The 25,737-nt window shown below is 37.8% G+C and overlaps 2 protein-coding genes across 8 annotated transcripts in view; one reads left to right on the top strand and one right to left on the bottom strand.

Annotated features, from left to right (window-relative positions):
- Window positions 1-14,061, top strand: part of SLF1 (SMC5/6 complex localization factor 1) — a 74,639-nt gene extending 60,578 nt beyond the window's left edge. For both annotated transcript variants that reach the window (XM_032802765.2, XM_032802767.2), the window contains 6 exons: window positions 2,320-2,465; window positions 3,853-4,022; window positions 4,604-4,737; window positions 6,779-6,871; window positions 7,278-7,460; window positions 11,195-14,061. In XM_032802765.2, the coding sequence (XP_032658656.1) occupies window positions 2,320-2,465; window positions 3,853-4,022; window positions 4,604-4,737; window positions 6,779-6,871; window positions 7,278-7,460; window positions 11,195-11,691 (1,223 nt within the window). In that variant the 3' untranslated portion in view covers window positions 11,692-14,061. The remainder of the gene's footprint in view (window positions 1-2,319; window positions 2,466-3,852; window positions 4,023-4,603; window positions 4,738-6,778; window positions 6,872-7,277; window positions 7,461-11,194) is intronic.
- The window catches only part of MCTP1 (multiple C2 and transmembrane domain containing 1), a 505,482-nt gene that overhangs the window by 30,241 nt on the left and 449,504 nt on the right, over window positions 1-25,737 (bottom strand). Inside the window, exons 17-19 of one of the 6 annotated variants that reach the window (XR_012656107.1) lie at window positions 14,623-14,708; window positions 6,053-6,232; window positions 4,851-5,108 (exon numbers count right to left, since the gene is read on the bottom strand). The exons of 1 other annotated variant lie outside the window; for it this stretch is intronic. Coding sequence is in view for 2 of the 5 variants with exons in the window: in XM_075067095.1 (XP_074923196.1) it covers window positions 14,075-14,092; window positions 14,623-14,708 (104 nt within the window). In the remaining 3 variants the exon portion in view is untranslated. Of the gene's footprint in view, window positions 1-4,850; window positions 5,109-6,052; window positions 6,233-14,006; window positions 14,093-14,622; window positions 14,709-25,737 lie in introns of those variants that run through there. 4 more of the 6 variants (XR_012656106.1, XR_012656105.1, XM_075067095.1 and 1 more) reach the window with 4 other exon arrangements.

Below are 25,737 nucleotides of genomic sequence, written 5' to 3' on the forward strand. Positions count from 1 at the left end.
TAGTGTCATACTAGGAACAGAGAGAGTCAGCCTTTACAGAAAAAGATCTGTAAAGTTATCAGCTGGTTATCTAGCAACACTTTTTTTATAGAGCACCACAGGTGTAACCTTCATTCCTTCTCAGAAGCTTCCTTGGAAGAAAGGTACTCCTGTGGTCTCTAAATAATGTTATAATACCTTTTGGGGAAAGAGGTAAGTCTTAGTGTGCTGCTTACCTCTCTCTCTCTCTTCCTCCCTAGCAATTTGTTTTTCTTTACTGTTCACTGAATCCCAAATTTACAAGGTAGAGGTCAGAGTCTAGAATGGAATGCTTGTTATCTGACCACTTCCTGTCTGGAAGTGATCTCCCCAAGTCCACTCTATACTCTCTGCTCTTACACAATGTCCTTCCTGTGGCCTAGTAGAATAAGGCATTACTTTTAAGAAGAATGTTGGTTTTTAATCTAATAATAAGGATTTAGGGTAGATTATTTTCTGCACCAGACCTCTGCTTAATGCAGAAGAGAAAGGGACTACTGGGGAGCCAATTACTGCACTTTGATTCTCAGGAGTAGCCCTGGCCCCAGTAAAATTTATGTTGCTTCCAGGAAGCTTGTAAGTTCCACAATTGGCATAGGGTCCACTAAGGATCCTAAACCAGTGAAGGATGGGGATAGTGAAGTTCTGCTCCACAATGTCCCCTTTCCACCTTCCACACCTTCCCCACACCAGGGGAGTGGGAGGTGGTAATAACAAGCCTCAGAGCTGGCAGGTGACTTGGAGATGGGTTCAGCCCCTTTCCTCCTCCTGCTGGAAGCGAAGCTGGATCTCAGCAGAGAATCTGGCCCATAGTGTGTTCACTTTGGATGAACAGCTTTGGATGTACTCCTCTAGAGACACTGCAGGAGTAAGGCAAAATCCTGGAGCTTCACAGAAAGGTCTGAGCTGCCTGCAGGCTTCCCAAACATCTCATAATTGGGAAAAGGCAATTTCCAGAAAGGAAGTAATCCAGGAAAAGCATTTCTGTTCTAAATCTACTTGCCCTCCTCTAATGAAGATTCCTTACACAAAAACTGAGGGTACATTTACACTGCAGTAAAAGACCTGTCACAGCTGGTCTGGGTTGGCAGACTTGGGCTCGTGAGGCTTAGGCTGCGGGGTTATAAAATTTTAGCGTAGACATTTGGGCGTGGGATCCTGAGCTCAGGATCTCAGACCCCACGAAGGCAGAGGGTTTTAGAGCCCAGGCTGCAGCCGAAGTCTGAATGTCTACACGGCAATATTGTAGCCCTGCAACCCAAGCCTCATGAATCCGAGTCAGCTGACCTGGGCTCTTGAGAGTCAGTGCTAGGTTTTTGTTTTTTATCACCCTGTAGGCATACCCTCAACTTAATAAAAAAAAACCTTGTTACTTTAACCAAATACACATTGTATACAAATGTAGCATCTACTTTATTAATTTGGGAGAGGAGGGAAAGTGTTCTAAATGCCCTCATATGGAATATGAAATTTTTCAAAACAGGTGATAAAAGATTTGGTTATAAACAATGTTGAGCATGTTTGGAGGGAGGGGAGTTAGCTCCCCTCTCCACCTTTGTTACAATCATTGGACATTTCTGATGTTGAATCACATTAACATATGTGTCAGCATCATGACAGTATAACATTCATCCAGGATTTGCTACTGCACCGTGTTGCTTTTGTTACATGCCTTTTGGGCTAATGTTTCATACTTTTTTTTTTTTTTTAAATGTGGATAGTATTTATATTGTCCCATTTGAAATTTTGAAGATTATCACTAGTGTAACTTCCTTGAATAAATACTTTCCTTTTCAAAAATCTTACAATCTGCATAACAGTTATGCTATCAGAGATAATAATTTTTAAATAAAAGACTGATTTCATATTTTAAGCAGATTCACTTTTTAAAACCTGATGAGCAGTGTCACAAAAACTATGCTTGTTAGCTACTGGATTATATGCTTTTTTGTAAATTGTCAGTTTTAATACACCTCTACCTTGATATAACGCTGTCCTCAGAAGCCAAAAATCTTACTGCGTTATAGGTGAAGCCATGTTATATTGAACTTGATTTGGTCCGCCAGAGCATGCAGCCCTGCCCCTCCGGAGCACTGCTTTACTGCGTTATATCTGAATTTGTGTTATATTGGGTGGCATTATAACAGTGTAGAGGTGTAATTTAATTTGTGGATTAGCAGTAGTAGGAAAGAAATCCATCAGGCATGAACTATGATTTCACCTTCATTGATAGGGCTTGTGTATTGTATCTGTCTTTTATTTGTTTTGTTTTTTTGTTTGTTTAATTTTTCCCCAACCTAGACTTTTCAACACAGGAATTAAAAATGTTCATTTGTTCCATACCATCTCTGTGGCTTCAAATGTTTGTTGCAGAGGCAGTCTTTAAAAATTTATGTTTACGGAGGAACATTACTATTTCTGCCGAACCTCTTTCTCTTCACAAAATAGTAAGTAGCATTTGTACAGCTTGATACTGAACTACATTTTGGAATGTAATCTGACTAACAGACTAATGAGATGGAATTCTGGAAACCAATAATTCTTACTTATTTGCCTTCTCCTTGTCCTACACTACAGTTACAGCGGATATGCATTGCCTGTGTGGTATTCCAGCCTTGGAGAATTTAAAGCATTTAAATGAAAAATAATATTAGGATTGGGTCTATCTTGCCACAGATCTGAGATCATAGTTAAAATATGGATATGATTTTTTTGCTTACCAAGCAATTCTTAGTGACAACTGTCTTATTAGAGTGGCAGCCTACACCATCAGATAAAGTGAAAAACATTACGAATAATCTTTTTTCATTGAAATATTAAATTCCAGGTATAGGAATATGTCCAATTTTGTCTGATAAAGTCAATACTGAAAAAAGGCAATTTTTTTTTTTTAAGGTTATCCACTATATTCTTCCCAAACACAACTTTGTTTCATGCTTCAGGGCAGCAGTGTTCCAGCTAAATTTTTTCCTGTTAATGTTCCATCTTCTGCTTCTGTCAAAGTTCCTACCTTCACATCACAATTTCTGGTGCTTGGGTAGGGAATGTCAAGAATGTCTTCAAAGGATATGTTGTAGTCAGGGCAAGGGCAGGACAGTGAGAGGAGGGGGCAGTACAGAGTAGAGCTCCATTAAAGTGGAAAATCAGCCTAAACCCCTAAATTCTTGAGGATGGATTCAAAGTCAGACAGCTTCGCACGTCTTCTATACAGAACAGTTGCCTTCAGTTTACATATGGATATAGAAGAATTCAAGATAGGTTGGAACTTTTTAATGCATTGTTCACCATAAATAGTCTTTAAGCAGAGCACTGGGGAAAGACATATGTAAGCTGACAAAAAACAAGCCAAGAAATGAACGTACGACCTAGCTTTAACGTGTAATCAACACATACACAATAGAAAACTCTATTAATGTTTATATAACATAGCGTTATTAAGTCTTCATATGACAATTGCACAGTAGAGTAAATGTAAACCTTTTTTCAGTGCATAAGACAAATTCTCATTCCTTTTGCAAATTTTTCTTGGCCTCATGGAGATTCCCCTGTTCTCCCCAGAGTGGTATTAATTTCTGGCCTAATTTTGCCACCTGAACTCCCATTGAGTAGTATCTTGCTACCTAAGTAGTCCCAACTTAACCGTATGAACATTCTTAAACTTTTTTAAAGTAGTGGGTGTAGTAATGTGATTGTGGTAGGAGACTGCCTTAAGTAGAGTAAATGCAGGAAAATATGGAAGGAAAATGAATTGTAATTTCTAATTACCAGTTAAGCAGTACTTTTTTCCTAAACACAGTCATAAAAATTGTAACAAACATATTATTTTTGCAACAGGTTTGTTCCTGTTTGCCTGCTTTAGGAGAAGTAGGTATGCATGAGACTGGGAAAGTGCAGAAAGTGAAGAAAAAGAAAATAGGGCAGTGGCCTTGCCCTGAGTCTCAAAGGGCATTAATGATGCTAAATGGTGATAAGCAGAACCAAACCAAACGGCTGCCTGATCTACCGTAAGTAATACCTATAACATCACCAGTTTTATTCTGCTTTGGGGGACAGCTTCTGACCTGACACATTTCTTGAACTTTATGTGACCTGTGTTGTTGTCTGCAAATTACTGTGACTGGCAGAAAGCTCCATTTTAAACTTGCAACACATCTGGGTAGGTTTTTTCCTCTCTCGGTTTATATGTATATTGATGCACGTTCATTTCCCTAGGGAAGCATTTTATATTAATAATGGGAAAATGTAAGTATTCACAGAATTATTTTTTTAAGTCTGTTCGCCATATAATTACTGCTTTTAACAAGTATGTACTTTGCCAAATGTTTTTAAAATACAATTAAGATTAAGTATCAGAGGGGTAGCCATGTTAGTCTGTATCCACAAAAGCTTATGCCCAAATAAATCTGTTATTCTTTAAGGTGCCACCAGACTCCTCGTTGTTTTTAATTAAGATTAAATTTCAGACTCTCTAATTCAGAAACACACATTGTATGTATGGAATATATAATATGTACATACATTTAATAATTTTCCCAAAAGATTAATTTAATAAAAATATACTTGTCATTGCTTGATTTCCGTTTAGTGAACTGACCTTCAGTAAATTCCCTCCATTATCAAAGAAGTTAAGGACAAAAGCAGAAGTTGAGGTGTCAAACACCAAAGAGAATCGTCACCCTTTGGATGAAGAGATGCACTTTTACAAGACTAATATTAAAGGTATTCTGTATATCTAATTTATGATAAAAATTTCATATGGTTATAGTCAGTACTTTAAGTTTTAATACACTTGCCCTGATAAATGCTGAGCTAAAGTGATGTCCCAAACCCAAGAAATATGTCCTTGTGTATCATATTTGTTGTTTTCAACATTGATTTGAGACAGAAATCATTTTGTACATGGTGAAATAAAGCTTCTTTCTTTATTCCCCTCTGTCCTCCCTCCCCCACACAAATATTAGCGTGTATAGCTTGTGTGAGCTCATTTCCAGTCTTGCCCATCTTCCTTTGCTAATCCACCTCAACCTGTACTTGGTAGGATCAACGTCTTCTGATCTGAAAGTATAATTCAGTCTTCATCTCTTTCAGTCCTAGACATTTCGTGAACAAAGACTGAGAAGTATGCTATGTTGCATAGCTGTGTTAAGCATATGGACGGTTTTCTTCCAGGCATTGAGCCCAGACTATGAAATGCATTTGGCTTTTAGTCTTAACTATGCTGAAATCCAACTACCTTAGAATGAAATAGCACTGCAGTAATTCACTCAGGCCTCACTTATTATACAAATTTAATAAAATGCACTTTACACAAGTCTGTACCTGGCCAGAATCACTTCCTGGAACTGTTTTTTTTTTTTTTTAGTGGTGGTGGGTTGTTTTTTTTTTTTTGTAATCTGAACCTTACCTATAGTGTTTCTAATACAAATATATCTATCATGTAGACACTCAAGGGAGAACTGAAGTAAAATTGGAGGGAGGAAGAAAGCCCTCATCATTCAAGGTGTTTTATTCAGTAGAGTATGTCACAAACAATGAGGGACAAAACATTCATTCCATTCTGGGATTTTTTTTTTAAATAATTTCATCAGTAACAGAGCCAGACCGTGCTTTTTAAAAATTGATGCCCTTTCCCTTTACTGCTCCTGTAAGTAAAATTAATGTGAATGATTGTATGCTGCCTTTATAAAGGCAAAATGAAGTAGAAGAATAGGGCAGAAAATGGTCAACTCTTCATCTCACCCATCTCTCTACCAAAATCTCAAGTAGCAGCTCAATAAAAAATAAAAATTCTACTGAAAAGAACTAGTAGGGAACTGACAGTTGTACTTTAATGTGTGCAATAAATATAATAAAAAGACACTGTCTGGGAACTATTGTATAGATGGAGAAAATTAGCCTGATATATATTTCATTTCTAACCTGTTTGCTGTTGCATCTTCAGTCAACTTGCATCAAGATTTTGCTCTGGCTTTTGTTCAGACATAATCACTTATTGAAAACAAATTTATACATACAGTAAGCCTGAAGTTCTTACCATGTATTCATTAACTGTGTCTGTTACTTATACACAGCAGTTCAATCTCTTGCTTTTCAGCTTTAAATGGTACCTTGCCTCTGTGGACGATTTTTTTCCTTTGTGTTTTTTTTAAACGACTCCTTCATATTTCTCTCTCTCTCTCTCTCTCTCTCTGCTATGGTAGCCAAGTCAGACAGCCTATTGAGAAACAGCAAACCATCTGTTAACAGATTTGAAGTTCTGAATTATACTTGAATGTGTAGAGGCACTCGTGCTTAGCCAGAAACATTCATTTGAATTAAGCTATAAATGCTGTGTAAAAAGAACCATGCATTTAACGTAGGTTCATGAATAAATTTAAGGGAGGGCAACTGCACACTAAACTTTTATTACTTGAAAACCCTGTATTTTTGCTGATCTGTGATCATTCAGTGCTTTTATAGTGTGATTGAAGCTTTAAACCTTGAATTGGGGGGCGATAATTCCAGTGTTAAACCTTTTGCAGTACAATTTCATTGCTGGATCTGTGACAGAACAGAAGCTCTGTGTTTTGGGGTTTTTTGGTTTTTTTTTTTTTTTGTTTTGTTTTGTTTTGTTTTTTAAGATTTTTAAACAGGACAAAGGAAAATCTTACTCATTATTGAATTTTCTGGCATGCAGCCAGATCTCCTAGTTCCTAATTGATTATTTTCTTTAGTTGCTATCTTGCCTAGTCTAGTATAATCTATTAATGTTTTATGGTAGGAGAGACAGCCCTGCATATAGCTTGCATAAGAAACAAAGTGGAGAGATTGATTCAGCTTCTCCCTTTCCCTGGAACAGACATTAATGTTAAAGGTAAGCTTGTTGATTTTCTGTACTGAACCAACATATTAAACAAAATAATTTTAGTATTTTCATTTTGAAATACAAAGTTCACTTTTTAGAAATATTGAAGAAAATCTTAATTGTTTTAATTATACAGAGTTATGACTTAAAGCACAGGTTTTATGAACAGCTAGCTTGTAACTAAAATCCAAGCATGTTTTCTATTAAGTCATAGATGAAGTCTTAAAAATTTTCCATGTTTTTGAATGAATTTCTTTTTTTTATTTTAAAATGGGATTAAGCTTCAAATGTTAAAAGGTACATGTAGTGCTATTTAGCAGAATGAAAGTAGTACTGTTTAATGAATCAGAATTATAATATTATGAACAGTTTACTACTTTTGCTCTTTTAAAACTTCCCTTGATTTATAATTCAGACTATGCTGGCTGGACGCCATTGCATGAAGCCTGTAACCATGGTAGCACAGTGTGTGTCCGTGAAATTTTGCAACGTTGTCCAGAGGTAGACCTGCTCAGTCAAGTGGACGGGGTGACTCCTTTGCATGATGCACTGTCAAATGGACATGTAGAAATTGGCAAACTGCTACTTCAGCGTGGAGGTGAGTGCATTTATGCTAAATTGGTTTTAAGAAATTGTCCAGTGTTAAATGAGTCCATATGAAGTTCATAGCATCCTTCTTTGCTGATGGTTAAAATACAATACTATTTTAAAATAAATGTTTAAAATAAACTTTAAAAGCTGTTTTGGTCACTATAGAGAAAATCTTATGATTTTTTCACTTATTCAGATTCTCATAAAAATGTGAAATTAACATAATATATCCCTGACTAGTAAATTTTTTTCAGGGTTTGGGGGGTTTGATTTTTTTCTTTGTTTTTGTTTAAAATGTTTTATACTCCCATGATGAGTTATATTCTGAAAGATTTTAGTGAGTGAACATAAAGATTACCCAGTTACCAAGCAAATCTACAAAAAAATTTTAATTGTTTTTATCTACATTGCAATGATTTCTATAGAGATTTACTAGTCTAGTTTTCCAGGTCATGTTTATATATTTAAATGAAAACTTGCTCAGTATTTATGACAGTGATGATCTTTGAAGAATACAGTTTGCTGACAAACTAGCTGAAGAAAGGACATTTTGTAGTTGTCAGAACTGCTGTTTGCTGGAGTAGGAGAGAGGGGGTACCAATAGGAGGGAGACCATAGTTTTACACACATACATTTCCCAATACAATTTACAATGCATGCTTTTAATATTTTTTTTCTTTAGTGACAGGATTCTTAGATCATGTCTTGATAAATGCTATACCAGCTGAATTAACTTACCATGTTCATGAACAAAGCTAATGCAAAAAGTTGACTGTTTTAAAAAAGACAATTGATGCCTCATCTGCTAAAACAAAAATTTATGTTGCTCGTACTGTTCACACCTACTTCGTGTCAATCTAATCTCTATGCATTATATCCCATGTCGAAATCTTTGTGATAGTAATCATTCTGCACATAACCACATAAGGCAAAAGAATGCACTGTATTTAGATGACTTATAACTTAATTCAGCTAGAGACACAATTATGTTTGGTTTCTGGCATTATAAGATTTCTGTATTTACAGTCTTCTCCTGCCCCCTAAAGGCTACTTCTGTGTCTGTTGGGCAGACATCATTTCATAATCAATACATTCCTCTGCTGTTCTACCTTGGTATGTTTGATGAGCTTCAATGCTGAGTCTCTCAGGTGTTTTATTTATCTACTGACCCATGTATCTGACATGCCAAGCCAATACCTGGCCTCCCTTCAACTGGTCTAAGTGATGCAGGAGGCAATATTATAGTAAGCCCAACTCTTCAATAGAAAATGCCATTGCACTGACAGATGTGCATTTTTCCTGACCCTTTGTGAAGAATAGGCAGTGGATGATCCTCTTGTCCTCGGGGAGATCTACTTGCACTTGCATTCATCAAGGTCTTCTGGCAACTGTACAGACTGCATGCAGCCTTATCTTTGCCTTTGTCAGATTCTGGTTTTTGGCCTGTCAGCCAGATTGATACCATGGTGGTGGGAACTGCATTACACATTAATCTTAGATTCACTAAGGCTTAGTAGCTGTAATTTGGAGCATTTCTACCTTATTTTCATTTTCTCTCTCTCTCTCTAGTATTCAGGTTTTTACAAGGTATTCTCTTTTTCTCCAAAAAGGCTTCACTTTGCAAAAGTTATTGTAGCTACTTTACATAATCAGTTTGAGATTAAAACAGTGTTATAGTTAAAGCAGCATTAACTAAATTAAAATACTCTAGCTATTGTGGCTAGATTTAGTGATATGCACATGGTACAATAATCTTCTATTGAAGTTTAAACTGCAATTTACCTTTTCAAAAGATAGTTTCTTTAACATAACATCTGTTAGCCTATGCCATTTTATAGCAACCCAAACACCATGGGTTGGGCTTTAACATATTTCTGGTATGGCCATTTAACTTACTCCTGATCAATACATTTATAAAGTGTTACAAATTTGACAAACTATTTTAGTAATAAACTTAGGGATTATTAAAAAGAAGAGTCTGACACAGTCTGAAGAGCAAACATGTTGCCTATTTAAAGTTAATTGAACACACTTTAGTACAATACCTAATCTCTGTATTGCAGAGATTGCTAAAAACAGGTATTATAACTTAGTATTTAGTAGCTGAGAAGGATATGGATTCTCATTTTGACAGCTGACTTGGTGCATGACCTGGGGAGAAGTCACTTGACCAGCTTGTGCTTTAGCTAGCCCAGCAATAATAAGGTAAAATCTGGACTATGCTGATAAACAGATGCTGCATTTGGGCCCAGCTTCTGCGAGTGTTCATCAAATAACTGATTACTAGAAATTCTTAATGAAACTGACCACACTGCACCTTAAATCAGCAGCGTGGAGGAAGGGGAGGGAGACAGTCTGGCTTGCTGGGGAAAAGAGTGTATCAGTTTAAGGATTGGGAGGAGAGAGGCACAGACGCTGATGCAAAGGCAGAGTGGGTCAGCCCTGTGACACTGACTCACCCCTCAGAAACCAGGGCAGTTGATAAGAGCAAGCCCAGTGGGAGAAGCTCCTTTTCCCTGGAGCAGATGGAGCAGCTCCCACCCTTGGAAGTGGCAAACTACCAGGTTTGCTTGGGATCCACTGTGGGCATTGCACTAGCTGCTCCTTTCTCGGAGGGCTGGGAAGGAATTTTTCCCTTACCACCAGATTGTCCAAGGCTAAGTGGAGTTCTCTTTGGCTTCCCCGCAGAGGGTTCAGGGCGGTTGTGGGGGCTTTGTTAAAGTGAGAAGGGAAGGGAGTTAGGCTATGATGTCACAACTCATTTTGTAAGTGTGGGGCAAATGTCCTGTGCAGGTACTCCATAGGAAAGGGATACAGTGGGGGGAGAGGGGGTTTCATCTTCCTCTGCAGCATAGGGCACAGGTCACAGGCAGGTTGCACTAGTGTAAATGGTCAATTTTCTGTAACTTGAAGTCTTTAAGTTAGGGATCTATTATAGGAGTTAGGGATCTATTATAGGAGTGGGTGGATGAGGTTCTGTGGCCTGCAATGTTCAATAGGTCAGACTAGATGGTCACAATGGTCCCTTCTGTCCTTTTAAAGTCTATGAGTGGTGTTTTGTTAAAAGAGCTGAACGGGGTGAGGTTCAGGACGCCAGTGACTAGCATTGCAGGGGAGCCAACCCCCCATTCCTTTATAGCCCATCTTAACTCTCATTCAAGATAGGGGGATGGTAATGTCCCAGCAATGAGTTGTCAGGGACCAGGATGGAAAAGAGGGGCAGGGGCTGGCAGAAGCCCCCAGGTGGACATTGAATGAACATAGAGTTACCTGCACTGTACGCTTTTATCTGCTGGGTAGTCCCAGACATCTAATAATAAAGTTGTGTCCTGATTAAACCATACACATCTGTCTCCTTTCTCTCTTCTGATATAGCTGGAGAATTAACATTTGCAACACTTCCAATACAATGCATGTTGTTTTGTATGTTTGCAGTATATTGTTACTTAAATTTAAAATGATACGTTTGTGATTTTTTTCCTTTTCCAAATAATATTTTGGTTTTCATATAATGTATCAGGTGGTAAACCAAGGCTTGTATAATTCTGTACAAAACTAGTCAAGACAACTGCCTAGGCAGTCAGTATGTAACTAGTTAATTTGTGCCAACATAATTTAGTACTGAAAGAGGTTATAAACGGAACCCCTAGTGCTACCCCTCCTTCCCCCCAAAATAGCAGCACTACTCAGCTGCTGTCTTAAAAATGCTGTTACTATTAATGCTTTATATTTTTCTTGCAGGACCACTGCTCCTACAGCAGAGGGACTTTTATGGAAAATTGCCACTGGATTATGTGGAGTCCCTACCAGTAAAACAAGAACTTTTGGATATTGTCCACCCAAAAGAGACTGTCAAGAACTTCTGTGAACGTGTGGAAAAAGATTTCCACAACCAGCAAAGAGAACTTTGGTTAATTTTATTTAATAAGATGTTGCTAAATTTTTGTTCAGTTTATAACTTAACTTCACCTTCTCCTTTATCTTTTAAAGCCCACTTAAATTCACTTCCATTAGTGGCTATTAATGGTTGTAAGTTGAAAAGTAGGTCTCTTACTGATTGGTTAGTAGATCTTTACGTTGGAGAGGTACAGACTTTCCAGAAACTTCCAGAGTTTATTCAGGAAATATCTGAGAACCTAAAAAAGTCTTTTGGAGAACAGGTATATCCCTTATTGGCAACACTAGAAACTATTGCAATGGCAACTCAGGTGGCTACTTTTCATCTTTCTAACAACTAAGATTAATTTTCAGATCAGTTCCATTGGTTCGGTTGTGATAGTTTATCATGGGCGAGATTCATTCTTGTGAATACAGGAGTGCACATGGCACATCCTACACCAGGCTGGCCTACTGCTACCTAGGAAATATTCCTTTGATCCCTTCTGGCATCTTAAAGCACTAAACCAAAGGCTTCCATAGTCCCACTGACGGAAGCTGCAGTGTGGAAGTACTGGGTACCTCCTGGCCACTACCCCTGTGTGGCCAAAGTCATCAACTTTTCAGGCTGAACTAAATGCCTGTGGCTCCCTTAGCAGGGGAAAGTTCACTTGCACTCTATCAACCCCTCTTTTTTCCCCTTCTAGCACATTTTCTGTCATGAGGAATCTTGTGCCAGAATTCTTGCTGGTTTCCAAGGATGTTAACCCTAAAGTTTATCTGATTTAGACACTACAGTTGGTTACTTTTTTCCAGGGCATACAGTTATGCCTGCTGTTCTCATGTGACTAACTTTTTGAATACTTGTCAAATAAATAAAACAAAAATGGAAAAACTACTACTACAACAATCCATTTTTCCCTATATCATCATCCTAGGAAATACATATTTTTAAAATACATTTAAAATTTAGCTCAAAAGTTAGTTTTTAAAATTGTGTATTTACAGTACCAGTTTACAGTACTTCTCATATTGCCCTTACTGATTTTGCATCAAAGGATCTTGACAAAGTTGTTCATGGAAATGAGCCATTAAACTTTCTACTAGCTTTCTGTAGCATTCTGTGCTTGCTCATTCATACCTGCATAATGATCAGCTTGACTCAGATCCTCAGCTACGTTAGAACTCTGGTTGGCAGGGCTGAATAGGAAAAGTAACCAAGCTTCCTTTATGCTTTCCAGATTCCTAAGGCTGCTGTGGCCCAGTTTGGCCTCCAACATAAGTTACACAACCTTGGGGTTTCTCCAAACTGTGCTGGCTTGCAGTACCCCTATATAGGTCTGTATCACTGACCAGGATTGCCAAAGCATGAAATGCTGTGGTGACATCCTCAAGCCTGTGGTGGTACTTGTGCAGAATTGACATTTTAGTAGCTGGGGAACTCAGTCTGTCCAGATATGGCAGTTTTAAGGTAGCTCCATGCTGCTTATTTGAAGTTGGAGTGCCAGCCTCCTTACAAATTGCAGTCCCCCTAATATTAGGATTTTGTCCTCAGTACTAAGAATATATGAATACTAGACAAGATAAATCCTCTAAACTGATAAACTAATCCTCTAACTTAATTTAGGATTGTGTGCTTATAAAGTATTATATTGGCAGTGCTTAGTAATTAATTACATAGAAGGGGAAAATCTTGCCCCCTCCTCCAAATATACAGAGTCTGTTCATGAGAGGGAACTGATGTGATTCTCATTCATAAGAGGAAGGGCTGAAGGAGGACAGAATTTGGGGAGGCCATACTGTGCTGCCTTGCACAGGGAATTGAGAATGGGATGACAATGCAGGATCTGCCAAGATACAGATACCCTTCACTCCCCACTCCTCTGCACAAATCTGGTGCCCAACTCAATTCAGGCTGAGATCTGGGGAGAGAATTTGCCCATAAAGGAAAATGCAAAGAAATGCTGCTTTATAATAAGGATACCTATTGAAATAGTAGGACAAATTTATAATTCATTGAAAGATTAATCTAAAATCTTAACGGTCAGAAGGAATGGACTGATTAGTAATATTTAAATTTGCAGTTCTTTTCTAATAGCGATGTATAATGTTAAAGAAACTAAAAGAAAAGGGGATAATAGCAGTTTCTGGAATTGGTGTTGCTTGACTAGAGGGAATAAGTTACATTGATACAGCTGGCTGAGGCACATTAAAACTTCCATTTAGCCTTCATGCAATGGAGACGTGATCTCAGCAATAAAGCCACTGATGATGCTCAGGCTGGTTTGGTCTTGAAACCAGATATTTATTACAAATGTTCAGTGGTTACTAATGACTGAGTATTCTTATTAGGCATGTATATAGAGCAAACTGTTCTAGTGAAGATAAGGAGTCCTCTTAGGTTAGATTTGTTTGTTTTGAGCATTTTGACTTTTCTACTCTGATACTTCACAATAAAATAAAACTTTGTTGTAGCTGAAATGTGAAAGCAATTGTAATTTCAGTGTATCCTGTAGTAAATAGGCATAGTGAAAGTGTTCTTATGTACAGATGTTGCAAAGAATGCAAAATATGCCTTTAATTGGTCACATTTTATTAGATTTTTTTTGTTTTTTAATCATGAATTTGAGCCTCAGTTACATCATCAGGCCATAGAAAGCCAAGCAAAAGGATAGTGGTAATACTTGTAAGGTGTTGGTTCAGACTTCAAAATAAAAAAAATCTTAGATACAGAGATGAAAGCCTTCATGGCTTTTCCTTGACCTGATGAAGAGAGAATTTCTTACTTGCTTCCTTAAACTTACATTTAGTCCAATATATTTCCCATACTACTTGCTATTTTGTCATTTAGTCAGGGCAACAAAGAATAGTACAATTACCAAGTCTAAGACTTGTTTATATATAAAATTTATTTCAAGTGTGTCTATATAGCATATCTGAAGAACTGCCATGAGTGGCGCTCTCCTGCAAAGCAAAACAAGAGATATGAGAGTCTGGCCTGTGCCTGTAAGCCATCTTTGCACTGCCTGGACCTTGAGCTGCTCCGCAGCGGCCTGCATAATTTAGACAGCCTTGGTGGCCCTGTCAGAATTATGGCAGCCTGTCCTTAGCTGCCTGTGGGCACAGCACTGTCTGAAATCTCCGTAATGCTACAAAGTGCAGCCTCACCCCTAGCATGCCAAGACTGATCCCCTGAAAGCAACCTTATGACTCTTTATTTTCTCCAGTTCCTGCACCACACGAATCTTCTCCTAGCCAGAGTCTGAACATACCCCAGAGGTTAGGGCACTAACCTGAACATAAGGACGGCCATACTGGGTCAGATGAATGGTCCACATAGCCCAGTATCCTGTCTTCTGACAGTGGCCAATGCCAGGTGCTTTAAAGAGAACGGAAAAAAACAGGCAAATTATCAAGTGATCCATCCTCTGTTGTCCACTCCCAGCATCTGGCAGTCAGAGTTTAGTGACACCCAGAGCATGAGATTGCATCCCTGATCATCTTGGCTAATAACCGTTGATGGACACATCCTCCATGACTTCAACTAATTCTTTTCTGAACCCGGTTATAATTTTGGCCTTCAGCATCCTGTGGCAACAAGCTCAACAGGTTGACTGTACATTATGTGAAAAAGTATTTCCTCATGTTTGTTTTAAACCTGTCTATTAATATCATTGGGTGACCCTGGTTCTTGTGTTATGTGACGAGGCAAATTGCACATCTTTCTCTACACTATTCATAATTTTATAGACCCTTCGACATCTTTTCCGCCCTAAGATAAACAGTCAGTCTTTTTAATCTCTTTATTTGGAAGCTGTTCCATGCCCTAATCACTTTTGTTGCCCTTCTCTGTACCCTTTCCAATTCTAATATATGTTGTTTTTGAGATGGGGTGACCAAAACTGCACACTCCAGGTGTGGGCATACCATGGATTTATATAGTGGCATTATGATATTTTCTATTTTATTATCAATTCCTAGCATTCATTTAGCTTTTTTTGACTGTCGCTGCATATTGAGCAGATGTTTTTAGAGAACTGTTCACAATGTGTGCAAGATCTTTCTTGAGTGGTAACATCTAATTTAGACTCCATCATTTTGTACGGATAGTTGGGATTATGTTTTCCAATGTGCATTACTTTGCATTTATCAACACTGAATTTCATCTGCTGTTTTGTTGCCTAGTCACTCAGTTTTGTGAGATCCCTTTGTAACTCTGGCTTAAGTCCTTGGTCCAATGATTATTCAATTAGTTATACAAAGTAAAACAGCCTCAGCAGGAAAAACTGCAAGAATCTAATCCACCAGCTATTACTATCCAATAGCCTAGCTAGCAGTAAAGGCACTCATCAGAGAGTGCCCCAGAGTGAGAACCTGGATCTCTCACATCCCACTACTACTGGGATAAAATGTGACCACTCACCTCTTGTGGTTTTGTGAATGGTACCTAAATCTCTGAAAATCCACCCTGACAAATCAAAATGATTCATTCTGAGAATGTTCAAACACACCTTTTCAACACTTTTTTTTTTTTTCATTTAGACTGAAACAATTTGCTGAAGTTGACATGATTCACAAAATGTTTTGGTCGATTCCAATCTGCATTAATTGGTGAAAACTACTGTCAGTGTAACAAGTCCATTCAGGAGATCCAGGATTGTTTGATCACCTTTACTCTGATCTGCCCCCTTTCCCAGTAAGGCACTCATCCACAGTTGACACAGTGCACCATATCTGAATAAAAATTGGATGTAAGGGTTTGTAGCACAAAGGAGGTGCTTTTGTGCAACCTTCTGACATTTCTTTGCTTTAACCCTACCTTACATGTATTCAGGATAGCAAATTCAGTAATTTTAGAATCCTTTATATGTCTAACTCTTGCCTAACTCATACTATATGTCTAGTAAATTAATAGGAAAATCTACATTTTTGTCTCAAAGCAAAACTTTTATGTGAATTAATAATTGCAATAAAATGAGACCTAAGTTGATGAAAAGTAAATGTTTGTTTTTCTCCTCTCCAGTACTGAGGAGATTCTCCATTTCCTCCTGAAGTTTTGAAGAAGCTGTTTCTTTGCAGACCCTTCTTTTTCCACTGGAAAAGTACCCCTTGTCATGGTACCTTGGTAGGCTGCCCTGTTGTCCCTGAGTGCATCCCACATAGGTATCAGAAATCATGTCTTTACCTTTTCTGAGATGGAATTCCACAATTCACCCACTCTCAGAGCAAGTTCTGGATTACAGCCCCCTGGATATCAAGCGTGACTAATTCAGCAGATTTAACTGGGGTTGGACTCTGCAAGGATTCTCTCTTTCAGAGCCTGTGACAGCATGCATTTACAGTGAGATAAAAACAGCTTCTTCAAAACAAAGCCTGATTTATTTTGTCCGAGAGGTACTCGGTGCTTAGAGAAGTGGATTTAAAATAACAGTGACCTTATCTACGCATAACCTCTCTATCCAGAGCTCAGGCCAGTCTGGCTTATTCTCCCTTGTGAGGTGGGAGAAACTGCTTACTTTCTTGCAATCTTCTCTCTCTGTTTCTGAAGGCTGTCATCCTCAGGCTACCAGTCAGTGAGTTTAATATTTAATCCAGTTAACTGTTTTTTTGTAAAGCGCTGTGCAAACCCATCATACTGTTTAAAGAATATATTTTGTCGGAAATTAACCATTTCTTGTCTTCAGTATTATTGAAAGTTGCTATGTCAAAAATTGAATGTGAACTGTAGGCCTTTGCTGACCTATATGCTTGCTTTTAAGTTTTCTCTTGAACTTGATGTTGTTGAATGTACTGGAACATAATGTCATGTAATATTTAACATACTATTTTAAATTGGGATGATACAGTGTTGTAATATTTCTACTTAATATCATGGTATTTTGAAAACAGGCCCAATAAACAGGCTAACTTGAACACAAAATCTGAATCTAAATAGCTTTGATTTAAACCATCTGAGAACACTTAAATGTAAGTCTGTCCTACAAAGGAAGCTTGTCATTTATTTATCTTTCTGATGCATTAATGGGAGAAAATAAAACAAATATTTATGAGCATTACTAGCTTGATGTCTGCATTTGCAACTAAGTCTTAAATATAAATATCAGTGTCAGAAATTAAGGCAATCCCATTTAGTAAACTTTGAGAAAATGTTGATAAACTGGAATGAGGGCTTAGTAGTCTAACCACCAGATGTGAAACATTTACACACCTTGAAACCACTGGTACAAGTACAAGTCCCAGTTATTCAGCTAAGGTAGATAAATAGAATTTTGATGTGTGGGTGGGTGTGTCTTTAAGATGAGGCCTTAAAATTTTTTCCTGCCTGCTTTGCATGGATGTTAAAAATCAAATGGTGCTTTTAGTAAGATTAGGAGTTTGCCTTCATGTCACTGGCCAAAATATTTCCCTTTCCCCTACTGTTTCCCCCCAATGTGCTGTGTTCAGTTGGCTGCCTCCTTACTCACCCAGCTTGATTTCAGTGATGCTGTATATATTTAACGTGTAAAGAGCGATGGGCTCCTTTTCAATGAAAGGCCTAATAGAAAAGTATAAATTGTTTTATTATTATGATTGTATGTGTGTATGTGTCTACATGTTAAATCTTTAGTATTGGCTTAATTTTAGACTTTACAACATTTAGCAGCTTAACCCATCAACTCATTAAAATACAAGTGCTTATTTTTCCCCATGTAAACCAATGTGGTTCAGGGTGAATTATTGTAAATTGTGTTATCACTAGGTACCACTATTGGCATGTGTGTGCAGTCCTGAAAACTTTATAGCACCTCTTCTTAAGCAAAATCATCTTTGTTTTTAGAGGAACTCTTGTATTATTTAAGGGAATTTCACACAGTAGGAGAGGAAATCCCTTGTAAGACATGTGGAATTTTAAGGCTCCAAGACTACAGTAATGCTACACTGAGTATCTGTAAGCAACCGTGCTTTAAATGACTGATTAAATTACTCTAAAAATACTTAGACATGATCCACTAGGATTGAGATCTTGTTGTGCATCCCTATCTGTTTAAACTTGATAATAGTTAATAAGGGGAAAATGGAATATACTTATTTCCTTTGTCAGTAATGCTAGTAGGAATTACTGTTTAGGCTGCTACAGTGGAAGAGATTACTGATTGGGAAGGAAAAGGGAAAAGATGGCAGTATTTAATGCTTTGGTTTCTATACCATATTAAGACAAGTTTATCTGCATTTAAATTTCGCCCATTCAAGCACACCACTAGTCTTTCAGATGGGCTGTTGCTGTATTGGCCTTGAAAGTTGTGATTCATCTTGATTGCAAAAGAATTAAAAACAAAATAATGATTGAGTAGTTGGTCTATAAAGATTGTTAATCTAGGAGAGCTGATGCGCACAAAGAATTTTATCGGTCATCAGAGTCCCTTATAGATAGCTAAAGGTTAGAATAATGAACTGTAATGCTTCTCTCTCATAACTGAACTTCTTTTATGCATTTCTTAATTTTCATAGATATTCAAGTTGGTAATTCTTGAGGAGGGTCTCACATTTTTTCTCTTAACAGCTGGTATATTTAATTCAACCAACATTGCTGTTGTATTTACAAATAGGGTATGTTTTAGTCAGACTACTAATCTGCAATAAGACAACTATTGTTCAGTTATCCTGTCTTTTTTAAGAGAAGCAAGAATTATTTTATTGAAAAGTCACTGAAGACAGAGCAGGTATGATGCAATGATTTGTGTGTGAAGCTCTTTTTAGAATATAAATGCTATTATATAATCAGATTGCAGTAAAACATTATTTCATGTTTTAATAGTTGATGATTTTTCTAATATTGTGTGTGCACTAGTTGTCCGTTTATTCTTAATTTGATATTTTCTACTTCACACTTAAGCTGTGATGCTAGCACCCTGTTCCTTACAGGATTTTTTAATGAGGTCATATCGTGTTATATAGATGGGTATTTGGGGGACATTTAAGATATGTGCTGAAATTTTCCTCTGAGAATGTTTCTGATCTGTCAGTTTGAGGTGGTCTACCAATCATTAGTTTAAGCTTTCTCAAAGCAGAACTTCTCTGTGTGAGGGACATGCTATCTGTAATGGCTCTTAAACTGCTAAAGATTGAACATTTTCATATGGATACCATGTGCCTTGATGATAACATATCTTCTCTATCAACCCCTTATGATTTTAGGAGTGTTCATGGAACATGAAGAATTACTTGTTCCCCGATGGGTCTTTTAATCTTATCAGTTCCCTCCCTGCTTTTGTGTTGAGTTTGAAATGATGGGTACACTTATCAAAGGCTATACCATAGATGTATTTATAGGGAGTTCACTACTGTTATTAGACTAAGGTTCTTTTTTCTTGTCAAATCCAGAAAAATGCTTTCAAATGCATATTGTATGACAGCAGCATCAGGTTTAAGAGACAAAGCTTTGAAATGGTATTATCTGGTTTGCCTACAGTGAGTCCTAGCTACCAGTAAAATTGCTGGTTTACTGTTCTGTCAAAGGGTGCTATCTCATGCCTCCACAGTGGAAAGAAGGAAAGCAACTACTGTAAAAGAAACTTCACACAGATGAACTAATTTTTCTAATTTTTCATTTTATATCTGCTGACAATATTTTTTTTTCTAAACAGGCAAAGTAGTCTCAGTTAAAACCACTCAACTATCAGCAAAAGCCAGGGACAGACTGATCAACTAGAAACACAAGTAGATTGTATAACTAGCTGGTTGGTAAACTACCCACTCTGTAACTATGGTATACGTATGTGGTATACAACTTCAGTTTCTCAGCAAACTTCATTTCCTTTACTCTTTCTTCTGCCTGCCTCTGTTACCCCAGCCAGATTTTTGAATTGCTAAACATGTTACATTATTTTTATAATGCACTGGGTATACCCAGGGCTTCATGGATCCATCTGGAAACATGGTTCTTGTTCAGAAGAGTTTACAGTCTTAGGTCCTATATTCCCCTCTGCTTTCTGCATGCAGAGGAGAGTACCCATATATCTAGGCTGAGAGGAGATTGTAAATGGATGAGTGCCACCCTGTCCCACTACCTGATTAGTGTAGGGATGGGTGGCACTGTAGGGACTCCAAGTGGAGCATGGGGTTGGCATTTTCCAATCAGCAGGGGACCTAACTAAGCTTTGCCAGATTCTCAACCTACTCCCAAAACCTATGGGGGAAGCTGGCCTAAATTACTGTAAAGAGTAATTGCAACAAAGTATGTTGTTTGCTTCTGTGCTGATTTGAACCCCTTTCAAGTGGTCCTATGGCATTCCATGCAGAAGCAAAGGTGCCTTGTTTCATCATTGGCAGTGGCACCATCACCTTCCTAGCCCTGCTATGCTTTCCCATTTCCTCTGGCAGAGCAGGGCTGAATCTGGTCCATTCTCTTATGGCTTACACACATTTGTTTTTTGTTCTTTAATTATGGGGGTACTTTGTCCTAAGTAAGTGTTTTTTATCTCGTTTAGCATTCTACACTAACCATTTAATTGTTTGTCTTTGGTAGCAGGCTCTGCAGATCATGGTAAAGGTGAGAGGTTTGGTTTGAAAGGTTGGCAAATTAGCCAGTCAAGACCAATTATCAGAAGTTCCTGTATGACTGGTGCCTAAGTCTCAATGAAAGTCCATGGAACTTTGGTGCTTTAAAAAAAATTTTGGCCATCGTCTGTTTACTTTTGGTAAATGATACAGCCCAAATAGATTTCATTAGGGATGTACATATATGAGAATGTGTCTGTGGATTTGAAATTGTGACATCAATGTTTTAAAAACACCAAATAACATTTGTTTACTAGAGTTCATTTGTAGATGTGGTTTAACACTGAGATGAGGTAAGTATAAACTAGTAGCTTTTGCATTTACTACTTTGCACATACTGAGTTCAGACACTAGATCAATAGCTTTTTTGGCGTTACAAGGATTTAAAATGTAAGGTAAAAAGCTGCTGTTAAATAATAATGCTGGATATTCACTCTGTAGGGGTCTGCGGACATGAACTAAAATAAAATCAGTATAGCAACAGCATAGACCCTGTCGAACAGCTGCAGTAATGTATGTCATATTTCATCAACTGTATGTTAAATGCAAAGAAGAATTTAACTTTCAGGGCTAAGATACAGACAAAACCCAGGCAATTCAAAGGTAAGGCTGACATTTCATCCTTATCTGTTGTCATTTTCCTTTTTAAATTGGTAACATTTAATTTAGTGCTAATGAAAAGTGAGGGATAAATGCATTAGTTTGAGCCAGGAGCACCATGGGTAGATACCATGCAAGCCTCCACACACAGGTATGACTGTACCAGAAGCCTTATTTGCATTAACCCTGCTCTTCTAATCCTGGTTACTTTCAGTTGTGCCAGATTATAAAGTGGGTCTGTGATTTAAGGACTAGCAGACACAAAAACTCTTGAGTATCTGTGTCCTCAGTAAGATTTGAAATCCAGTTCTCTAGCTGGACTGCTGGTATGAACACTTAAGCTTCACCACTGAGACTCTTTTTTCCTCCCTTTGATTTACCTCTGGTTGAATTAAAATCTAAATAGCATTCCTAAATTTGAATATCTTCACATTTGACTGTGCATCAACTAAAAATGTTAATAATTTAAAATTTATTTTATTTTTAAATGTCATTGTTTTGGAGAGAGTAGGGTCAAAACACAACCTCTGTGTTGCCCTCTTCAGAAGGGGGCCAAACTGCAATAATCGAATCACTGTGTATAATTATATAAACAACAGGACTTAGCAAAAGAACAGGAAAACTGCAGTGTGAAAATTAGTTTTCAGCTTTGCATAATTCATTAGAATAACCCTCTTCTTCTATCCATCCCCAAATGTCCTTGCTTTGATGTAGTGCTTACTGGAAACATGACGCACTTTACACACCACTGCCTTCCTGTTTTTTTTGTTGTGGCCTTGTCCTTGAACACTTCCAAAATAAAATGCAAAGATATGATTTGATTCTAGTCATTCAGAAGCACAAGTTCCTCACCTTTCACTGAAGTGCAACCAGATTCTGTAAATCAGTATATTACAGCCCCAAATGACCTAGCCCATAGTTTAATGCTTACATACTACAGTAACATCTACACAACCTCCTGCCAAAGATTGTTTCTTCCCTTTATTCCCAAATGCCACTGGTAGATCTTGAGTTCTAGTATTTTTCATTTCTATAGTACCTTTCATGTGGTAGGATTCCCAAATGCTTCAGAATCTGTGCCCACCGCTTAAATACAACTACCTTAAGCAGTGAAAATAAGCAGCTAAGTACCTAACCAGCATGGAAGGATAAATGTCTGCCAAGGACAGGGGGGATATTATGTAAAAGACCATAGCACCCAGTATCCCTAGCCATCAGCAGAGCCCCATAGTGCTAAATGCTGTAATAACAGACTTCAGTCTTTCTCTAAAGAGTTTATAACCTAATGTTCAGACTAGGCATAACAAATGGGCATAGTAAATATTTAGAAGAAATGGAGGAAAGCAGATGAGAGTAACAGTAATATGAAGGTATGTTTACACAGGACAGCTAGATGGTCTTGTGTTCGGAGGCCCAGAGAAGGGGTTTCTGTAGGTCAAGATGGTAGATGAGGGCCTGAACTAGAATTTCAGTGCTGTGGACAAGAAGAGGAGGCGAAATCTTAAAGATACTATGGAGGATGAAGTTGAAGATTTCTATGAGATTGAGATATGCAGGATCTGGAAAGAAGATGGGGTCCAGGATATAGGCATGACTGAGAGGGAGGATGGCAGTGGTGAATGAGAGAAAAGAAAGAGGAAGTGGGGGAGGGCTTGAAGGGAAGACAAGCTCTGTTTAAGCTGAGGGTGAGACACATGGAAAAGATGTAGGACTGGACTGGACACAGCTCTAGGAGTTAGGGTAAAACTGATGGATTGGTTTAAAGATAGTAGTTGAAACTGTGTGAAGAGAGGATTTTCAAGAGATTAGGAGAAGGTGAAGGACAGAGAGGAATGGAAGCGGACTCACTAAAAATGATGCTGAAGGAATGACAAGAGAAGTTGGAGAAGTGGCAGCTGAGAAAGGGCAAGATTTTAAAAAAGGTTATCAACTGTGCAGAAGCAGTCAAAAGGTCAAGGAGGAGGATGGAGCAGAAACCTTGGAACTGGACACGTAAAGCACTTGGTGAGAGCAGTCTCTAACCATGGAGGGGAATGGCAGAAACTAGACTGAAGGGGATTTAGAAGGAGAGGAACTCAAGTCAACAGTTGTAAGTAAGTGATTTGTTCAGCCAGTTAAGAGGTGAAAAGAGATTGGATGGCAGGTAGGTAGGGACCAAGCTTTTTTGTTTACAGGATGGGGGAGAGGACAGTATGCTTGTGTCCATGAAGGGAAAGAAAAAATAGGACGCTGATCCTTCAGTGGCTTCTTTAGTACCTTCTCCATCCTTTTTCCAGTAAATCATGTTTGTTTTCTTGTAAACAACTTCCACTTTCAGGAGCATATTGGAGTTAAGATTTTTGTCCTTTAAACAAACTATTAGTGCTTTATTACTAATCAATGACATCACAGTTGTGTTTTTAATAAATTTTTCTGTGGCAATTACATTTTTTCACAGCGCTTCTAGGTTTAAAATGTTATTTTTTTATCTTTAACAATACCAAGGGGTATGTGGTCAGATTCTCAGAGGTGGAGCAGATCTTATTTAAATATACATCCTAACAATCCTTAAAATATTACTGTGCATGTGCTTGTGGCCACTTTCCTCAGTTCAGCTTCACCATAAAAATGCCCCAGCTGACCTATTTTTAGAGATGGGGCAGCAGGGGAAAGAATGCCCTGAGATTCCTTTTAAGGATTTCCATTTTCTTCCTGGGCTTGAGAAGTAGGAAATTAGTTGGGGCAGGGGAACTTCCTAGTTGATTAGGTGGCTTGAAAGGTGCAGTGGAAGCCCATTGGCTGCTGTGCTCCCAAGGGGAGGATTAATTGGCACCCTGAAAAGAGGAAAAGGCCTTTGTTTTGGAGGAGGGGTTGAGGCTCAGAAGGAATTTTTCCCTCACTGACCAGTTGGCCTGGGCAGTGAGAGATTTTTTTGGCTTCCCCTTAGCAGCCCAGCCCCTGTTGAGTAGATTAGGTTGCAAAGAGGATGATGTTGCATCTTGGCAGGTGCTCAGTGCCAATCATCATTCACTAGAGAGTCTGGTTCCATGACAAACTACAGTTGGAAGCAAGATTAGAAGAATGCATCTTTGAAGAGTTTGTGGGGGATGGGATTGAGACTCCTAGTATGTGGTACAGCAGGGAACCAATCCCTATTCCTCATATATTTTTAAACATCTTAGGAACAAAAGGGGTCCCAGCAATAGCACTGAGATCAATTTAAAGGTGTGGAAAGGGAGGCTTGGGAGTAGCTTCCCCCTGGTGATGCAGATTACAAGGGGGAAAAATGACCTGCACCTAATGAGTTATTGCCAGATAGTTTTCCCAGATGTGTGTAATATATTAAAACCAAAATCCCAATGTATTGTCTGTGTTCCTGCAGTGTCCAGAACAATGTTACATACATCATATTGTAAAACAGTTGTTTAAAACATTTAATTTCTTTTGTAAATTGAGAGTTGTGAAGCTTCATCATGCTGATATTCAAGGTTCCCCTTTATTTAATAAGACTTCCAGCTGACTGTCCCTTCTTTTCCACTGGTCAATGCATATCATTGTACCCAAATGCAACCACAAAGTTACAGGTACTGAAAGTAATGTTGGCCTATTTGTTTTTTAGTGATTTTTTTGCTCCTAAAAGTTTGTCTTTATCAACTTTCAGCCTAAAAGCACTTTTTAAAAGCAAAGTCTATAAAATTATGAAAAGCTACTCACTAGTGATACAATTGTACTATTTTGCCTTAGCTTTAGTATTGAATCATCCCAGCAGGATAAAGAAGGTAAGCAAATGTCAGCCCATTTGAATGCTCTTCGATCAGCTTGATATCAATAAGCAAATAATTTTGTGGACTTTCTGTGAATAACCTGTTCTAATTTATTTGCAATTTGACTGAAAAACAGTTTTGACTTGGTTTTCTATTGATCTTTTATCTTAAAAGAAACATTTGTGTTTACTTATTGCTACACCAGTAGAGGCTAAACTATTTAGGCTTTTCTACTGAATAATCTGACAAATATAAAAAAGCATTTTTGACATCATTGGATTTTTTTTGTTGTATTACAATTGATCTGGGAAATAATGTTTATATTTACTTACAATCTTACTGGGGCTCAGTTTGTCTTTTTAGGATTTTTATATTAAATATCCAGATTTAATTTAACTGATTTAAAATATGGTTATGGCTTAATTCATTAGGTAATAAATTCTTACACACCAAAATGAAATTCTGTAGAAGTATGACACACACACACACTCTCTCTAATAGATACTTATTGCTCAGCTCAGAGATTCT

This window comes from Chelonoidis abingdonii, chromosome 6 (genome assembly GCF_003597395.2).
Source record: "Chelonoidis abingdonii isolate Lonesome George chromosome 6, CheloAbing_2.0, whole genome shotgun sequence".
NCBI classification, from domain to species: Eukaryota; Metazoa; Chordata; order Testudines; family Testudinidae; genus Chelonoidis; species Chelonoidis abingdonii.